The sequence below is a fragment of the Miniopterus schreibersii genome (assembly GCF_964146895.1).
Source record: "Miniopterus schreibersii genome assembly, chromosome: 14".
Taxonomy (NCBI): domain Eukaryota; kingdom Metazoa; phylum Chordata; class Mammalia; order Chiroptera; family Miniopteridae; genus Miniopterus; species Miniopterus schreibersii.
Window position 1 is genome coordinate 18,120,246 of NC_138114.1, and position 17,169 is coordinate 18,137,414.

Sequence of the window (17,169 nt, forward strand, 5' to 3'; positions counted from 1 at the left end):
GAGCGAGGATGGGGAGAGGGTGGCTGCATTCAGTCTGCAAAGGCTGGGCCACGCACGGCCTTGGCCTGGCCCCACAGGACGGGGAGGGTGGGGGGGGGTGGGTATGGAAGATGGCAATGGGGCGAAGCAGAGAGGAGATGAGGTGGGAAGTGACAGTGACAGAGAAACAGAGCTCAAACCTGCGGGCCTGCCAGCCGTGAGGAAGAGAGAAGAGGGTTAACGTCAGTTAGTTCGGGGTGCAGAGGGGGTGGAGCTCTGCAGGGCACGGGGGGGGGGGGGGGAGTGGGGTGCGATGGGATTCAGAGCTGACCAGGGAGGGAAGCTTGGGAGGGAGGTTGTGAGGGGAAGAGGCAGAAGGGAAGGAAGCCGGGGAGGAAGAGGGAGCCCCTTTGGCAGGAGAGGAAGGGGGAGGGAAGGTGGGCAAGGCAGGTGGGGAGAGCAAGAGGGGGCGGAGAAGACACTGGAAAGAAAAGTAGAGAGGAGAGTGTCAGTCAGAGGGAAGAACAGAAAAGAGAAAAGTGGCAGAGGCACTGGGACTGTGTGCACAGCGTCCAGGCGGGCAGGGGACCGGAGCAGCTCTCCGTGGTCCTGACCGGCCACGGCAGCGGGACTTGGCTAACCTGGGACACGGTTTATAAACCTGTGTGACTTCTAGTGCTCATGGTTTTCCTGGCTTTTTTTCTTCAGGCCTCTGATGCAGACTGAGTTAATCACACTCTTCAGTTCATGGCGCACTATGGTCACTGGCACGCCTCTTGTTTTATGTATGCACCTATTCCCTTTTATTCCAATACCCCTGCCCCTTCCCTTCTCCTCTAGGGCGACCATTGGATTGAAAACCACATATTGTTTTGTCTGTATGTCTTTTAACTTAATGCAAACGGGTTGAGGTATATATATCCCATCCTATTTCTCACTCTTTTCAGTACTTATTTTTAAGGCCCACCCACGGTACTCTGTGCGAGTCTAACCCGTTGCTTCTAACTGATGCCTGGTATCACATGGTGCGCACCCGCAATGTTTTAGTCTCCAATTTCCCAAGGATGGGTGGCCTGCAACTCCCGCCACCAACACTGCAGTGAACATCCTCAGATAGTACCATTATTGACCTGAGAGTTTCCTTGGGAAATTCTACCCAGGAGCAGAGTTGCTGGGTCATAAGGTATAAGTGTACTTTGTGCTAAATTGCTATCTAGTTGGTGGAATTGGTCTGAACTCCTAAAGTAGTGTATGAGGGGGTCCGATGTCCCCACATAATCGCCAATACTCAATATTGTCCAGCATCCTAATATCTGCTAATCACATTTGGAAAACTGGTATCTCATTGCCGTTTTACTATGCATTTCTCTAAGTAGCAATTTGTAGCATTTTGCATTAGCCGTGTTAGTTTTTCTGTCACTCCTCTGAGCCTTCCAGGAAGCATACGTGGGGAAGTCCCATATTCCTTCCCTAACTCCTGGAGGAGCAAAAAAACTGAACTTTGGGGAAAATGGTAAAACATCAAAATTGTAAAAACTGCATAAATAATAAAAGATAAGCCACATTTCTTTTTATTTTGTGATAGTGTAAGAAAGTCATTAAAGATCTTTATATATCATTAAAGATACACATATATATATGTATATATATATACGTATCTTACAGGTGGTTTAAATGGCCAATATACATATGAAGAAAGTATTCAACTAACTATTAAAGAAATGCCGATTAAAACAAGGCACCACTTTCCTTGAAAATTATAAACATAAAAACTTTATAATATTTGATATTGGCAAGAGGTGGTGAGATGGGCACTCTCATATAACACCGATAGACTGAGAGGGAACTGGTCCAGGAAGAAGAGAAAGGAGAGCGGGAAGGGCAAAGGGAGAGAGAGAAAAGAGGGAAGGATGTGCTGTCATAGGGGAGAGCAGAGAGCAGAGACTGGGGCAGGGAGGAGGGGGAGGGGGGAGTGGGGAACAGGCCCTTGTACCTGTGTTGACATTCACGGCAAAGGCGTCCTCCTGGTCGGGCACCAGGCGGTCGGTGTCGTCCTTGGCCACAATGCTGATGATGTGGTATTCCAGCTTTGGGTTGAGGTCACGGTCGATGGCTGTGACATTGGCAATGACAGTGCCCGGCTCGGCTGACTCCAGCACGCTCACCGTCTGGATGGGGTTGAGGAACTCGGGGCGACAGTCATTCACATCATCGATAAGGATAGTGATGATGGCCGTGCCAGAGAGAGGAACAGTGCCCCGGTCGGAGGCCACCACTGTCAGCCTGTAGGATTCCTGCTCCTCCCTGTCAATGGTGACATTGCCCACGCGGATGACCCCCGTGACCGGGTGGATGAGGAAGCGGTCCTGGGCCCCGGCTTCTATTCGGTAGACTAGCTCCCCATTGAGGCCACTGTCCTCATCTGTGGCTGTGACCTGAAGGACTGAGAATCCTGAGGGGAAAATGGGGAGTAGCTGAGCACAGTGGCTTCTTCTAAAAACATCACAATAACATACATTTGTTGGTGGTCCACAAGGACCCCTTCTCACCACCGCCTTGCCAGCATATACCTTTATATACTTTTCATGTTTGCAATTTTGTGCAAAACAGTATGTTATTTTATTTTACATTCTTCGATTATTTGTGGCATTGAACACTTTTTAATAATTTAATGATTAGTTGTATCTTCTGTGAATTGTATATCCTTTCGTGTGAATCTGCCCATTTTTCTGTCAATTTATATAAATTACATCATTATAACTTGTGACAAATATCTTTTTTCTGTTTGTTGTTTGCCTTTCAATATTGGTTATAATTATTTGAAGTAAAGAAGTTTAAATGTACAGGCACTGAAATTTAATATTTTTCCTTTTTTAAGTTCTTCTGTTTCTTGTATGCTTAGAACCTTCTTATCCTGAAGTCAGATAAATATTCACCTAATGCTTTTCTTTTACTTTTTAATGTTTTCTACTTTTTTAAAAAGTGTCTTTATTGATTTCAGAGAGAGGGGGAGAGAGAGAGAGAGAAACATCAATGACAGGGAGTCACTGATGGGCTGCCTCCTGCACACCCCCTGCTGGGGATCGAACCTGCAACCCTGGGCATGTGCCCTGGCCGGGAATCGAACCACGATCTCCTAGATCATAGGCCGATGCTCAGCCGCTGAGCGACACCGGTCAGGCTGTTTCCTACTTTTTAATCTTTTCTTTAGAATGTCTTTGGCTTTCATTTTGGTGTATTATATGGGGCAAGAATCTACACTAAATGTTAATAGATGTTTTGCACACTAAATAATTAGTTTTCACTACTGGCCTCATTGTGTCCTTTATCACATTAATATTACATTCTTTAACTTACTGGTGTCTGTTTCTGGGCTACTTTGCCCCAGACTGCTTTGCTCATGTCTCATGGTTTTAAATACTGTAGTTCTGTAATATGTTTTAGTATCAGGTAGGGCAAATCTGGCTTTATTATACTTATTTTTCAAAATGTTCTCATTCTTCCAGATAACTTTCTAAATCAAATTTACCCTCAAAATCTTATTTGATTTTGATGGGAATCACATTAATACTATTTTGACTTTAAAATAGTCTTTTCACCCAGGAACGTTTCTTAATAGTCTTGTTTTGCAGACAAGACACTGTGGATCAGAGACGGGAAGCGAGGGGGACCTGGGTCTCCTGACTCCCTCTCTGGGGCTCTCTCCACCCACCCCACTGCCTGTCCTCCCCCTGGAGGTGAATTCTGCTCCAGCCTGGGAGGCTCTAATCCCCAAGGACCACCAGCCAGCTCCCGCCTGGGGCGGGGCCTGTGCCCTGCACCCTGCTTACCTGGCGGGCAGTTCTCCAGCAGGTGGATGGTGAGGGCATCAGGGCTAAAGGTGGGCCAGTTGTCATTGTCATCCAGGATGGTGACAATCAGGTCAGCAGTGCCGTTGAGCAGCCCAATGTCCTCAGCCAGCAGCAGCAGCTCCAAGACGGGAGGTGAGAAGGCCTCCCGGTCAATGACAACACCTGACCTCACTGTCACCACGCCTGACATCCAGTGCGACCAGCCAGAGATGCAAAGGAAAAGGGGTGCAGTGGGGAAAGGGGACGAGAGCCAACCAGGAGGTACATTGAAAGACCCAGCACAGTGTGGGGAAGAGATGAAAGAGGGGCAGAGAAAGCAACAAATGACTTTCTTCCCCAGAGGTCAACAACCGAAGCTTAGGGACATCCCCTAGGTGCCAGTTTCCTGGGGTTGTCCCCTCCCCAGGTACCCTCTGCAGTTCTACAGAGTCCTGCCTGGGATGAGTGACCCAAGGTGAAGGATTGACCTGCTCTATCGAGGGAGGTGCTAGTATGTCCCTCCTTGGTGTCACCTGTCACCAAATTGGCCTATTGTCTATGACGAGACTGATGTGACATGGCCTCTGGGGAGCTTTGGGTCTGCTCTGAGTACAGACCTTTGGCTGTTTCTGGCTGACTAGGGGCCTGAGTCTCCGGCCTGGGCTTGGGGATGTGGAGGGAGTGGGTTGGGGGCTCTCTGCCTTGGCTGGGAATTTATGCACTAGCAGGTCCCTTGTGTTGTCCCCAAGCCTCCTCCTAGGTCTTCTCACCTGGCCCCCAGGGGCCCTAATCCAGCTCTGAGGAATGGGAAATCCATAGAGTCCTAGTCCAGCACTGAGCAGGGAGGCCCTAGATCCAGCAGTGGGCTCACTCCCACCCCAGCTGGGAGACGTGGAGCCAAGCTGGGGGTGCGGGGGGTGCGCAGAGGCCTCACCCGTGCTGTTGTCGATGTCGAAGAGGCCACTCTCGGCACCCAGCAGCTGGTAGGTCACCACAGCATAGACGTCCAGGTCTGCATCCAGGGCCAGGATGGGCCCGTTGAGCACCGTAAGGGGGGTCCCTGGACCAGGGGAAGAGGGGTCACTGCAGGGCCAACCCGGCCCCCGCCCCCGCCCCCCGCTTCCCGGTGAGCCATGGCTGACAATGGATGAGAGGGAGGTGAGGCGGACGGGGTGGGGAGGCCCTGGGCCGGGCTGCGGCAGCCTTGGCAGACTGACGCAGATGCCTGGGGAGCGGCCTCAAAGCCCTGCTGGGGAGAAAACACAACAGTGGTGAGCAAGCCCCTCCGGCCCGCCCGGAGCACGCCTGCCTTCCCAGCAGCCTTTGAGGCTGGCCACTCCGAGGGAGGGTCTGGGAGTTCCCTGTCATCCCCTCCCTGTGTGTGGGCCCTATCGAGGTACGCACACTCCTCCCAGTCTGTCCACATGTGTGTACACAATGCTTTATACAGGTGTCTGGCTGTACATGATTAGCAATCCACATGTGTGTGCAGGGCTGTGTTCCTGTGGTCACGAGCACGCACACGGGAGCACTCGCAGGCTCGGTGTCCCCTGGCTGTGCACCTGTCTCTACAGGTGGGCACATTTGCACATGAAGTGCACTGTGTAGGCACCCACATGCCTATGTGTGTCTGTGTAAGCATGTAAGTCCACACATATGCCTTGACATGAACATGTACTGGCACATGTGTGAGCATATACACAGGAAGGATTAAGAAACAAAGTCGTATAGGGGGATATGCAGCCAGAGACAAGGAGTTTCTCAGGTCATCTCTTTCTGAGTTAGAATCCAATCTTGGGGGCTGGAGGAAGAGTGAAGGGACCTGCTTGGGGGACAGTAAAAAGGAGATTTGTCCCTCTGAAGGGAGGTGAGACTGACTGGTCAGTGCATGTGTTTGGGGAAAAGAGCTACGCTGGCCTACACAGGGCCCCCTGGCCCCCATCTATGATTAGAGATGCTCCTGAAGCTTCCAGAAGCCTCCAGGATGCCCTGTGCTACTGGGGTGGAGGGAAGAGGGAGGGTGGGCTTGCTCCCATCCTGGGTAGTCCTCACACTTAACTGCTCCTCTTGGGGAGCATTGGGGCTGCTCTCAGGCCACTTTGAGGACAAATGACCACTTCCAACCAGACTTGTGGCCTCTTTGGTGGTCCCTAAGAGGCCTGGAAGCCCAGGCCTGCCAGCCCCTTGGAGCTGTTCCCCTCCCTTCCGTCCACAGCCCTTTGCACCTGCCAGCTGTGTTCAGCTATGTGGTGAGGCTGCCTCCCCAGCCGGGCCTCAGTGGGGCCCACCTCAGGCACAAGGTGGGTCCACAGGCATCTGGGGCCCAGGTGGTGCCTGGTAGCAGCAGGAGTTCCCAGGTGGGCCCAGCACCTACCAGCGGGCGAGTTCTCCATCACCTCTGCCTGGTAGGTGCTCTCAGTGAAGAGGGGGTGGTTGTCATTCTCGTCCGCAAGAAAGATCAGCAGCAAGTCAAAATCCTGTGGGAGGCATGGTGGGAGGCAGGCTGTAGGCCATATTCTAGCAAAGCGCTCCAGTGGAGGAAGGCTGAGAGGGGGATCAGAGCTCAGAGATGGGGGATTAAAAAGCCCACATTAGGGGTCCAGAGACCTGGGTTCAAGTTCCTGCTGTGCTAGCAGGTCACTAGGTGGCCTTAAGCAAATAATTTCCCCTAGCTGGGCCTCAGTTCTCCAGTCTGGCAAATGGGATCTTAACTCCTTCACAGAGCTGTTATGAAGTTCACAGGAGGATGGATGTGAACCGCATTTAATCAGGTCTTTTTCATGGTAAGAAAGGACTGCAGGCAGGAAGATGAGTGTTGGTTTTCAGACCTTCCAGGCCTACCTGATGTCCCGTTAGAATTCATCCAAACTCTCACCCAGGGCTGCACTTCATGCTTTTCAAAAACCAGTCATAGTTCTGACCTCTTGGAACCTCCACTGGAGAGTCAAGGAAACCGAGGCCCAGAGGTGACTGTTCAGCAGCACAGCAAGTTAGCAGCAGAGTGGGGCTGGCTCCCAAGCCTCCTGACTCCCATCACTCAATGCTGCTGCTTCCCAGGGTGGCCCAGTCCCTCCCACAGCACAGGCAGAGGAAGGGCACGAGAGCAGGAGAGAAAAGAAGGGGAGAGGAGTGAGAGAAGGAAAGAGAGGAGCACAGAATGAGAGAGGCCAATGGCTTACAAGCACCTCCAGCCTGAAGTCTCCTTGGCCTATACAGATGGGGAAACTGAGGCCCAGAAAGGGTAGCACCTTGACTGAGCCATGCAACTAGTCAGAAGCATCGCTGACACAAGCCAGACCCAATGACTCCCGGTCAGGATCCTGCCCCAGACCTCATGGGCTGGGAGGGCTGAAGCCCACCCCCAAAAGGGACAGTTTGCTTGCAATATCCACCTCTTCTTGGTAAAGAGAAACAATTTCTTTGACTTTTGAGGGAAAAGTCATCCTCTAAGGGAAAATGCAACCCTTTCAGCACCACAGAGTTGTGTCTGTGAGGCATGTGGGTGACATGCACACGCAACTGTGGTGTGCGCCCAAATGCCAGCGGTTTGAGGGCAGAAGGTGATAGTTCCCTGAGTGTTGGCCATGTGCCAGGTACTGTGCTGAGAACTTTACAGATATTTGCTCCTTCAAGTTCTCTCTGCAACCTTGGGGTAGGTGTGGTTTCCAATTTGCAGAAGAAAAAGAGAATGGAGGCTGAGAGAAATTGACTGGCCAGAGTCACACACCCACTGACAGGCAGAACTGGGATTTGAACCCAGCACTTGCTCACTCCAAGGCCTGTGCATCCAACCCTCCTGCCAGGCCGCCTGTGTGTCTTAAGCACCCGGCCCTGCTTCCCCCATCCCCATGCCGTGCCCTCCAGCCTCACCCTCCGGGCTATGCGTGGGTTCTCCGGGTTGTCCTTCACAGAAATGGTCAGCTTATACTCTGGGATCCGCTCGCGGTCCAGTGGCCGGTTCACAGTGACGACCCCTGACTGGGATGAGGACGGTTGTTGAGCTGAGTAGCGACCTGTTCCCCACTTTGAGCTTGGCCCACAGTTGCCCACCTGCTCTGCCTGTGCTTCACCAGTGACTGTGAATCCCTCCCTAAATCATGGAAGGGATGGTCTCTAAGGCTTAAATGGACCAGCAAGGTCTCGCCAGGGCAAGAGTGACCCCCCAGTGCTCAGGTGTTGCTGTCTCAAGGGGATGGGTCCTCTGAGAACCCCATGGTGCCAGCAGCTGGTAACATTCCAAGATGTCAAATGAAGACTTCCTGGGGCATCTTAGTACAAACCAAGTGGTACTGAGGCTCTGGCCCCATATTTGCACATGACAAGCCTGGGGGGTGACAGGGACCCCAGAGATGGCTTAGCTGGGAATCTAAAAGTCCATACTCCCATAGAGACTCCGAGTCCCAGTGGAGAAAGGAGGCTTGAGGAGGAAATGGAACCAGAAGGGGACCAGACAGCAGCATAGAAAAGCCTCGAGGGCAGGGTCTTCTTTTAGGAAAACCCCTGAGGAACCCCGGGGTCAGTTCAGACCCTACCGTGGCATTGATGGAGAAGGCCCGCTCCCGGTTGCCTGCGGTGATGTTAAAGGTGAGGAGTGCGTTGCACCCGCTGTCGGCATCACTGGCCAGGATGTGGGCCACGAAGCTGGAGACGGGGCTGTTCTCGCTGATGGTGACGTTCATGGGGAGATTCAGCAGCACGGGGTCGTTGTCGTTGATGTCCAGCACCCGAATCCCTACCAGCATCTGGGGCATGCCAGGGGACGAAGGAGAGGTGAAGGAGAAAAGGGGGTGTGGGGGGCCGAGAGGAGGGAGAGGGAGAGGGTTAGGTGGACACGGCAGTCAGGGAGCCCTCCGGTGAGAGGGCCGGTAGCGAAGGGGCGGTGACTGAGGCAGGAAGGTGCAGGCGGTGATCCTGGTGATCCCGGAGGAGACAGAGGAAGGGGAAGGTGAAAGTGATCATGCAAAAGGCAGGAGATGAAAATGAGGATAAGAGGGAAGCGGGACAGGTAACAAGGCAGAGGCGGCGCAGAGCCAGCTGAAAAGACCGGTGACGGGCAGGGTCCCGCTCACGGGGCAGCCTCCCTCCCCAGAGAGCTGCTGTGGGTGGACATCTCTGGGTGGCCATGGCTGCCACGCCCCAGGGCCAGCCTCCACGGGTGAGCCCCAAGATGCACTCAAGAGTCTGTTAGGGGCCCCGAGGGCCTGGACTGGCTCCAGAGCAGCACGTGGCCACTCTGGGCTCGGGGGTGGCAGCATTTACAGGAGTCTCTGTGGAGAGTTCAAGGGGCAGCAAGATAAAGCCAGTAGAATGGGGCCCCCAGACTCACCGTGGAACTGAGAGGGGGCACCCCTCTGTCACGAGCGCAGATGGTCAGGTTATAGAAGGCAATGGTTTCTCGGTCCAGCTCCACATCCTTCCGGACCCGCAGCACACCCTCCACAGGAGAGATCAAAAACTCCCCTGGGTGCAGCCCAGGAGAGGCCAGAGTTAGCTGGGAATGGCCAACGGTAGTGGAGAGCTCAGGCCTCTCCCACTTGCTCTAGCAAATCTTACTCGCCAGGAGGGGAGGCACCTGGGGTGTGGGTCCTCCAGTGCCCCCAGCTTCAGATTCTCATGGGACCTGCCAAGGTCTGGGAAGTGTGGGAGGAAGGGGAACAGATAACTGCTGGGCGCAGGTGGGCCTGGGCCTGCTCGCGCCCTGATGTGCCTGAGATGCCAGGCCAGTTTCCGTCCCTGGCTCATGGGCAGGCTAGGGATGGACTCTGGGGGAGATGGTCACACTGAAACAGTGGGATTCAGTAAACTTGCAGGATACACAATCAATATACAAAAATCTGTTGCATTTCTATACACTAATGATGAGCTATCAAAAAGAGAAAGTAAGAAAACAATCACATTTACAACTGCATCAAAAAGAATAAAATACCTAGGAATGAATTAACGAAGGAGGTGAAAGACCTGCACATTGAAAACCATAAGATATAAGAAAGATATTGAAGACACAAATGAATGGAAGATATTCTGTGCTCATAGATGAGAAGAATTCCTATTGTTAAAATCCATACTACCCCAAACCATCTACAGGTTCAATGCAATCCCTATCAAAATTCCAGTGGCATTTTATAGAAATAGAATAGACAATTCTAAAATTTGTATGGAACAACAAAAGACCCCAAATAGTCAAAGCAACCTTGAGAAAGAATAGGGCTTCAGGCATCATGGTCCCTAATTTCAAACTATATTACAAAACTAAGGTGATTAAAACAATATGGTTTTGGCATAAAAACAGACATAGGTCAACAGAACTGAAGAGAGAGCCCAGAAATAAACTCACACATATACGGTCATTTATGACAAGGGAGCAAGAATATTCAATGAAGAAAGAACAATAAGTGGTGCTGGGAAAACAGGACAGCCACATGCACAAGGACGAAATGAAACCACTGTCTCGCACCACACACAAAAATGAACTCAAAACGGATTAAGGACTTGAGCGTAAGATCTGAAACCATAAAACTCCTAGAAGTAAACATAGGCAGTAAGCTCCTTGGCATTGGTCTTGGCAATGAATTTTTGGATTTGACACCAAAAGGCGACAACAGCAAAAATAGACAAGTGGGACCACATCGAACTAAAAGGCTTCTGCACAGCAAAGGAATCCAAGAAAATGAAAAGGCAACCTACTGAATGAGAGTATATGCAGATAATATATCTGATAAGGGGTTAATATCCAAAATATATAAAGGACTTATACAACACAAGAGCCAAAACCAGAAAATGAAATGGGATGACTTGTCTAAGCTCTCCCAGCAAGTTAACAGACCAGGATTCCAACCCAGCGCTCTGGGTCTCGGCCTACTGCATCCCATGGGACTGGCGGTCTTTCCAGACACCACTCAGAGCTGAGCAGGGCGGGAGGTTCAGGAAGGAGGGTGAGAACAGGGAGGGGGTAGAGGAGAAGAGCAGAGCGGCAAGAAGCCAGGGGAGTAAGTGGGAGCCCAGTTGGATAGAAGGGGAGGAAAGGTGGGTCAGGAAGGTAGGGAGAGGGTGAAGAAGAAGGGGTTACCTGTATGTACTCCCCCAGCAACGGGGAACAGGGAGAAAGGTACTTCCCTCACTTTCCCTTTCGACACCTGGGAGGAAAGGCCCAGAGTGGGGCACTGACTGCTCAGGAACACATAACACATGAGGGCACAGCAAGGACAGAGGCCCAAGCTCTCCAACAATTTTCTCTGCCTGCCCCTTCACATCCTACCTCACCATTCCCGGCCCCCAGTTCTTACCGCTCTGATTTAAAAAAACTTCCCCTTCAAGGCTCACCTGCAGCTGGGGTTTCCCACCAGTTCTTCCGCTCCCAGCAGCCCCGCAGACAGCTTAAAGCAGGATTTCCTGAGCCTGATACTTCAAGGTCTCTAAAGAACTGAGGATTCCCTTCTAGGAGTTTCCCAGCCCTGTCTCAGCCCCTGGCCATGTGCAAGCAGATGGCCTCCTGCCCTCTCCAAAGCCAGCCACACCCTTAAAAGAAGGCAAGGAAGAGGTTCTGAAGGCTCAGGGGAGCAAGGCCTGAGGCTCTGGGAGCGGGGGCCAGGCTAGAGTCCTAAGAAGTCAGCTTAATGGGGGAAGTGAGTAGGCTAAAGGCCCCCATGAAGTAAGTTATCCTCCTTAGCTTGACCCGGGGCCTGAACTCCCTACCACTCCACTCCACTCCACTCCACTCCACTCCACTCCACTCCACTCCACTCCACTCCACTCCACTCCACTCCTTCCAGAGATGGGGGGTTAAATGCAGAGGCTTCCATCCAGTCATATACAGGTCTGCATCCTGATTTCACTCCTTTGGGCTCTTGGTCATGTTAATGAGTCTTGCCTTGATGTCTTCATCTGAGAAATGGGCTAATAAAGAGGTGCCACTGCAGGGTTGTGCTGGTGCTGGACAAGGCCTGTTCCACCTTGTGTGTGCTAGATCCATGGCAGCCCTTGGTATCATTAGGGACATTCTGAAAGGGAGCCTAGGCAGCCTCCTCAAGGAGCTGGGGGGCTTTCAGGGAGAATGAGATGTAAGAAAGGAGGGGTGTCCAAGGAGTGGGTCTGACCAGAAGAGGCAGCTGAGAAGGCTGGGGTTGGCAGGAAGCTCAAGTAGACATGGCCTGTTTCCCAGCTGTTTTCCTTCCTACACCTTAGTGGGGCTTACATGAGCCTGTCATCACTGATGTTGCCCTTCCAGACTCAGGCTGCAATGGTGGGAAGGTGACCTTGAAGCTGAGTAGCCTGGAGCTTGTCCCTTCACCTGTGGTGTGTGGCTAAACCAGTTCTCCCAGAAAACAGCTCTGATTTGTAGCCCTTGCCAATTTTTCAAGTTACCAACATGGTGTCACTGAAGCAGGAGGTGGGAAGAGATGTGGGGAGTAGAGATCATGACCATGTGAGCCGCTCCAGCACACCATTAGGCCACGGCACATTTATTCTCACATGGGTAGTGCTTGGTGATCCTGAGGTTACCATCGGGCTCTGACTGTCCGCTGTGAGGCCATGGACAGGTGGTGATGAGATGCGCAGAGAAATCCGGTACTGTGTGTATTTGGGGGTCCTGAAGGTTTGGAGCAAGGAAGCCTGTCCTTCTTCTACCCTGGAACCTCTTCTCTGGGTATGACACAGGGGCATTTTCTATTTGATTCTCAAAGGGTCTGTGGCCCTCCGTGGCTACTAGCCTCTGTACCGATTTCAGAATGCTCTCACCGTATCTATGGGAGATTATTTTCACCATCTTTTAGATGGGGAAACTGAGGCCCAGAGTGAGGGCAGAATCACACAGCGGTGAGGCTCACTGCCTTGGGGCCTCCTTTCTCATTCTGCTCCTGAGTGGGAGGGGGGTGGTGGTGACAAGGCCCGCAGGTTGAGCTGCCCCCACTGCCCAGCTCAGGCCCCACTCACCCAGAGGGTCTCCGTCCACGATGCTGTACTCCACCTGCCCGTTGGGGCCCGAGTCCCGGTCATAGGCCAGGAAGGTCCACACTCTAGGCCCCGGCTGGCCCTCGGTGACATCAAACGGTCCCTCATAGTCTCGGGGGAAGGTGGGCACGTTGTCGTTGATGTCATTCACGTTCACAAGCACCTGAGATGGTGGACAAGCTTAGCTGGGCCGCACCTCAGCCAGCCTTGTGTTGGGCCCAGATTCCTCATCTGGAAACTGGACCCAATAAGCCTGCCTCATGGGGCTGATGCAAGAATCAGATGAGATATGGATGTGGGGGCCTTTGAAGCTATGCATGGATGAGTTATTGTTACTGCCGAAGCCGTTTGATAGGCGTACTCAGATTTTTGACAATGATGCTCTGAGTTTCTATTTATTGCTATATTATGGTCATTTGACATGGTCTCATTTGCTCCTCCCACACCCTGCAATGGTTTTTATTTTCCCATTTTCATAGAGAAGGGAAGTGAAGCTCAGGTTGGTTAAGTGACTTGTCCAAAGCCACACAGCTAGGAAATGAAAGATCAGGGATATGAACTTCTGCTGGTTTGACTAGAGTTTGTGCTCCTCCCATGAAGGGGAGTAAGGCAGGTGTTGTCATCTATCTGATAGCTGCGACCACACAGAGAAGTTCATCAACTTCCTCAAAGTCACACAGCAAGTTTGGGTGAGTTGCTGAGACCAGGACGGGGCTCTTGGATTTAAGTGTTTCTCCTGGACAATCTTTCCCTGCCACTTTTCCCCTTTTGAGCATTCTGGGCTCCATCCACCTCCCACCCGCATGTTGGGACTGTGTCCCTCCCACCCACCCACCGTGGTGGTGGAGGTGAGGCGGCGGGACAAGATGGGGCACTGGTCTGTGGCTGTGACGATCAGGGTGTAGCGGCCATGGCTGATCTCGTAGTCCAGCTCCTTGGCAGCACTGATGACACCCTGGGGGATACACAGAAGGAACAAGGGTAGATCAATGGGTAGTGGGCCTAGGTCACCCTGGGGACCAGCTCCTTCATGGGACACTCTGACCACCCCAGCAGGTAGGCCCTGACATCCTGTCCATGATGGGAAACGCTTGTTGCCACCCACCCAAGGTTTTCACTATCCAGCAGTGCTGCCCCCACAGCTTCCTCTCAGACCCCATCTTTGCTCTGTCCCCACCCCCATGGTGTCACTGCGCTCCCCTCCAATCCTGTTAGCTGACCCGACCCTCTTCTTAGGCCCCAGTCACCAGCTGCTGACCGTGTGTCTGTCAATATGGAAAGTGTCGATGATGTTGCCTGCAATGATGGCGTAGGTGACGGTGCCATTAGGCCCCTCGTCCGGGTCCTGCGCCTGGACGGTGATGAGGCTGGCATTGACCGTGTCTGGGCCCTCATCCAGTAAGATCTCATAGTGGGGCTGCTGGAACGCGGGGGCGTTATCATTCTCGTCCACGATGGTCACGTATACGTGAGTGGTGGCCTGTGGAAGAGAAGATGGGTCCTGGGTCACCTGGCTAGAGAGGCGGAGGCGGAGCCAGCTGGACGTTCTTCCAGGCTGACCTCACTCTGCGTGGTTCACCCTGGCGAGGGAGAGAAGTCACAGGCTGGTAGAGGAAGCAATCACGGGGGCGCCACCAAAGCCACCTAGGTAACTGCTTAGGTCCAAGATGGCATTGCGCCACCACTTCCCTGTCCATGCCCATGGCAGACATCACTAATCAATCATGGCACTGCCAAGGCCAGATGTAACTTCAGGATCCTTACCAGCCCAGAGACCAAGTGATTGAAATTGGCATGTAGCCCGGCTGGGCGTGGCTCAGCGGTTGAACATCAACCTAGGATCCAGGTGATAGGGGTTCGATTCCTGGTCAGGGCACATGCCCGGGTGGCAGGCTCGATCCCCAGTCAGGGGCGTGCAGGAGGTGGCCGATCAATGACTCTCTCATCATTGATGTTTCTATCTCTCCCTCTCCTTTCCTCTCTCTGAAATCAATAAAGATATATTAAAAAAAATAATAATAAATGAATAAAATTGGCATGTAAGATGGACCCTAGTAACCACCTCAAGGCCATCGCTTTGCCTGGGCCAGGGCCTTACTCACCCTGGGCCTCCATCCAGATTGCAAAAGGCAAGAATGTGAAGTATTTAACCCAACACACTGTTTACGCCTCACCCATGTTCACATAGATGCAAGAAATATCCACTTCCAGCATTTTTAGGGAGGATGATTTCAGGCGATTCCATGGGCAGAATTTGTTGAGCCGAGAAAAAGGAAGCTCCTGGAACATGCTTTGCTGCACGAACAGTTTCTGTAACATGCTCTCCTGTGATTGGCCATTTCTGGCTGATGCTTGGTCCCTGGACCACATGCAATATTTAGACCACTGGAACTCAGCATCAGCACCATGGAGAAACGGTCAGTAAGGCACTTCTCAAGCACGGAAGACCGGGGTTAGCCACGTACTGATATTCTCTGCGCCTCGTCCCATCCCCCTCCATTTTCTGCTTCTCCATCTGGAAGGATGTCCCTCTGCGAACTTCCAGATGGGTTGGGCCATGGAGGGTGGAGGGTGAGGCGGGCTTCTCTTCCCCACTCCCTCCTTTCCTCACTGTAGTCCTGCCAGTGGCTGTGTTTCTCCTGCTGAGTGGCCCCTGTGACAGCTCCAGCTCTCAGCTCTCTCGGGGCTCCAGTCACCTCACTTCCTCTTCTTGTCCTCTTGGCTACGTGAGTGGTAACGGCTCCCTGCAGTTGCTAGTCTGAGGGGCTACACCAGCTCTCTGTAACAGGCCCTGAGCCCAGAGTGTGTCATCTCTTTACTGCTAGGACCCTGACTAACAGGAACCATTCTGTCAGCACAAGGGCACCGCCTTGCAGGAAAGGGAACAAATTCCAGCCTCTCCAATGGGGGTGGCAATGCTGACATTTCCCCACTTTCCCAGACTCCGGGAAGTGGGTCTAACAATTCTGCAGCCTGCAGGCTGCAGGGGCTGGGACTGGGAGGTTCTAATGGAGCCTCTTCTCTCTGAGATCAGGCCTAAGCTTGGGAGGGGGGTGGGTCTGACTCCCTCTGGTCTCTTGAGTAAGGAGGAAGTTAGTGCCCCAAAATGCCCTTTCTGACCTAGCATTGCAAAAACAGTGCTTGAGACTCTGGACCATGTTCACACCTTGAGCAATTCTTGCACGTCTCCCCCTGCCGCAAACTCAGCAAGCTCAGCTGGTGGGAAGTGTGGAGGGGAGGAAGGAAGTGGAGGAGAGCATCATGGGTAGGCTCAGGTGTTCTAGCCCTCTGGGGGAGGGCTTGGCAGGGAAGTTGCTCCCCTCCCTCTAATCCCAGGCTCTCTGCACCTACCTTCTAGGCCTTGGGGCAGAGGGAGTCTGGTTTCAAGGGTGGTTTGGGCAAGGTCAGGCCAGGAAGAAATGGAGGGTGGTGAGAGCAGGTGCTCCAGGTTCTAAGCCTTGAAGGACCCCACCTCTACCAGAGAATGGCCAAGGTGGAAAGAGGGATCAGTACCCACCTCACTTCAATTGGCTTTGTACCTTCTCAGGGTGGAAGAGCTCACACTCTGACAGCAGGAAGGGCCCTGGGCTGTCTCTGAAGTGGGGCTATAAGATCAGGATCAGGATCAGGATCAGGATCAAGGACCTGGTTATGTCCTGGTGGTCTCTGGGCCTCCCATCCCAAGGAGATTCCCTGGCTCCAGGAGGACTGGGCCTGCACAAGGTCATCTAGTAACAGCACAGCAACCACCCTTTCTCTGTTGTAGTCTTTCCTGCTCCAGGAGTGAGGGCTGAGATCTCTCAGAGAGCCTCTGACTTGGATTAGGGCACCCAGAATTCCTGACTACTCTTGAGTCCCACTTCCACGATTCCTGACCCAGATGGACTCTGGCTGTGTCCTCTGCCCAGCCTGGGAGCTGCCTGTGAGCTCAAGATCCCTAATGTGCCAGCAAAACTCCTGAAGCTTCAGCCAAGCTGGGGTAAACTGGTACAATGGCTGTGCCCTCCCTCTCTTCCAATCCCTGGTCCTAGCCACTGTCACCTCCACTCTTCCATTTAGGAAATCACTAAGTTATTCACCGGTTTGCCCATTAAGACAAGAGTGCATTAAATACCTCAATGCCCAGTCCTGTGCCAAGGACTCAGGAACACCAAGGAGAGGCCCTCATCTCCAAAAGCTCATGGTCTAACTCAGAAGGGCAGATGAGCCCAGATGAGATCAACTGGTTGGTAACCCCAGGACTGGTGTGATGGCTGAAGGAGTGTGGATATAAGGCCTGGAGGGGGGACCCTCAGGAGAAGTTCAGAGCATTTTGTGAAGGACTTGAGTTGAGCCCTGAGGGATGAGAAGAATCTGGAGGAGAGAGACATGCCAGTGATGCCAGTGATGCCAGTGTGCTGAGTGTGGTGCA

General features: G+C 52.7%; 1 protein-coding gene across 1 annotated transcript in view; it reads right to left on the minus strand.

Moving 5' to 3' along the window:
* LOC308567370 (cadherin-23) overlaps positions 1 to 17,169 on the minus strand; it is a 68,406-nt gene that overhangs the window by 17,271 nt on the left and 33,966 nt on the right. Inside the window, exons 5-14 of the mRNA XM_081158789.1 lie at positions 14,017 to 14,238; positions 13,594 to 13,713; positions 12,741 to 12,921; positions 9,136 to 9,269; positions 8,342 to 8,551; positions 7,680 to 7,787; positions 6,184 to 6,286; positions 4,744 to 4,869; positions 3,810 to 4,013; positions 1,973 to 2,431 (exon numbers count right to left, since the gene is read on the minus strand). Of these exons, the coding sequence (XP_081014915.1) occupies positions 1,973 to 2,431; positions 3,810 to 4,013; positions 4,744 to 4,869; positions 6,184 to 6,286; positions 7,680 to 7,787; positions 8,342 to 8,551; positions 9,136 to 9,269; positions 12,741 to 12,921; positions 13,594 to 13,713; positions 14,017 to 14,238 (1,867 nt within the window). The remainder of the gene's footprint in view (positions 1 to 1,972; positions 2,432 to 3,809; positions 4,014 to 4,743; positions 4,870 to 6,183; positions 6,287 to 7,679; positions 7,788 to 8,341; positions 8,552 to 9,135; positions 9,270 to 12,740; positions 12,922 to 13,593; positions 13,714 to 14,016; positions 14,239 to 17,169) is intronic.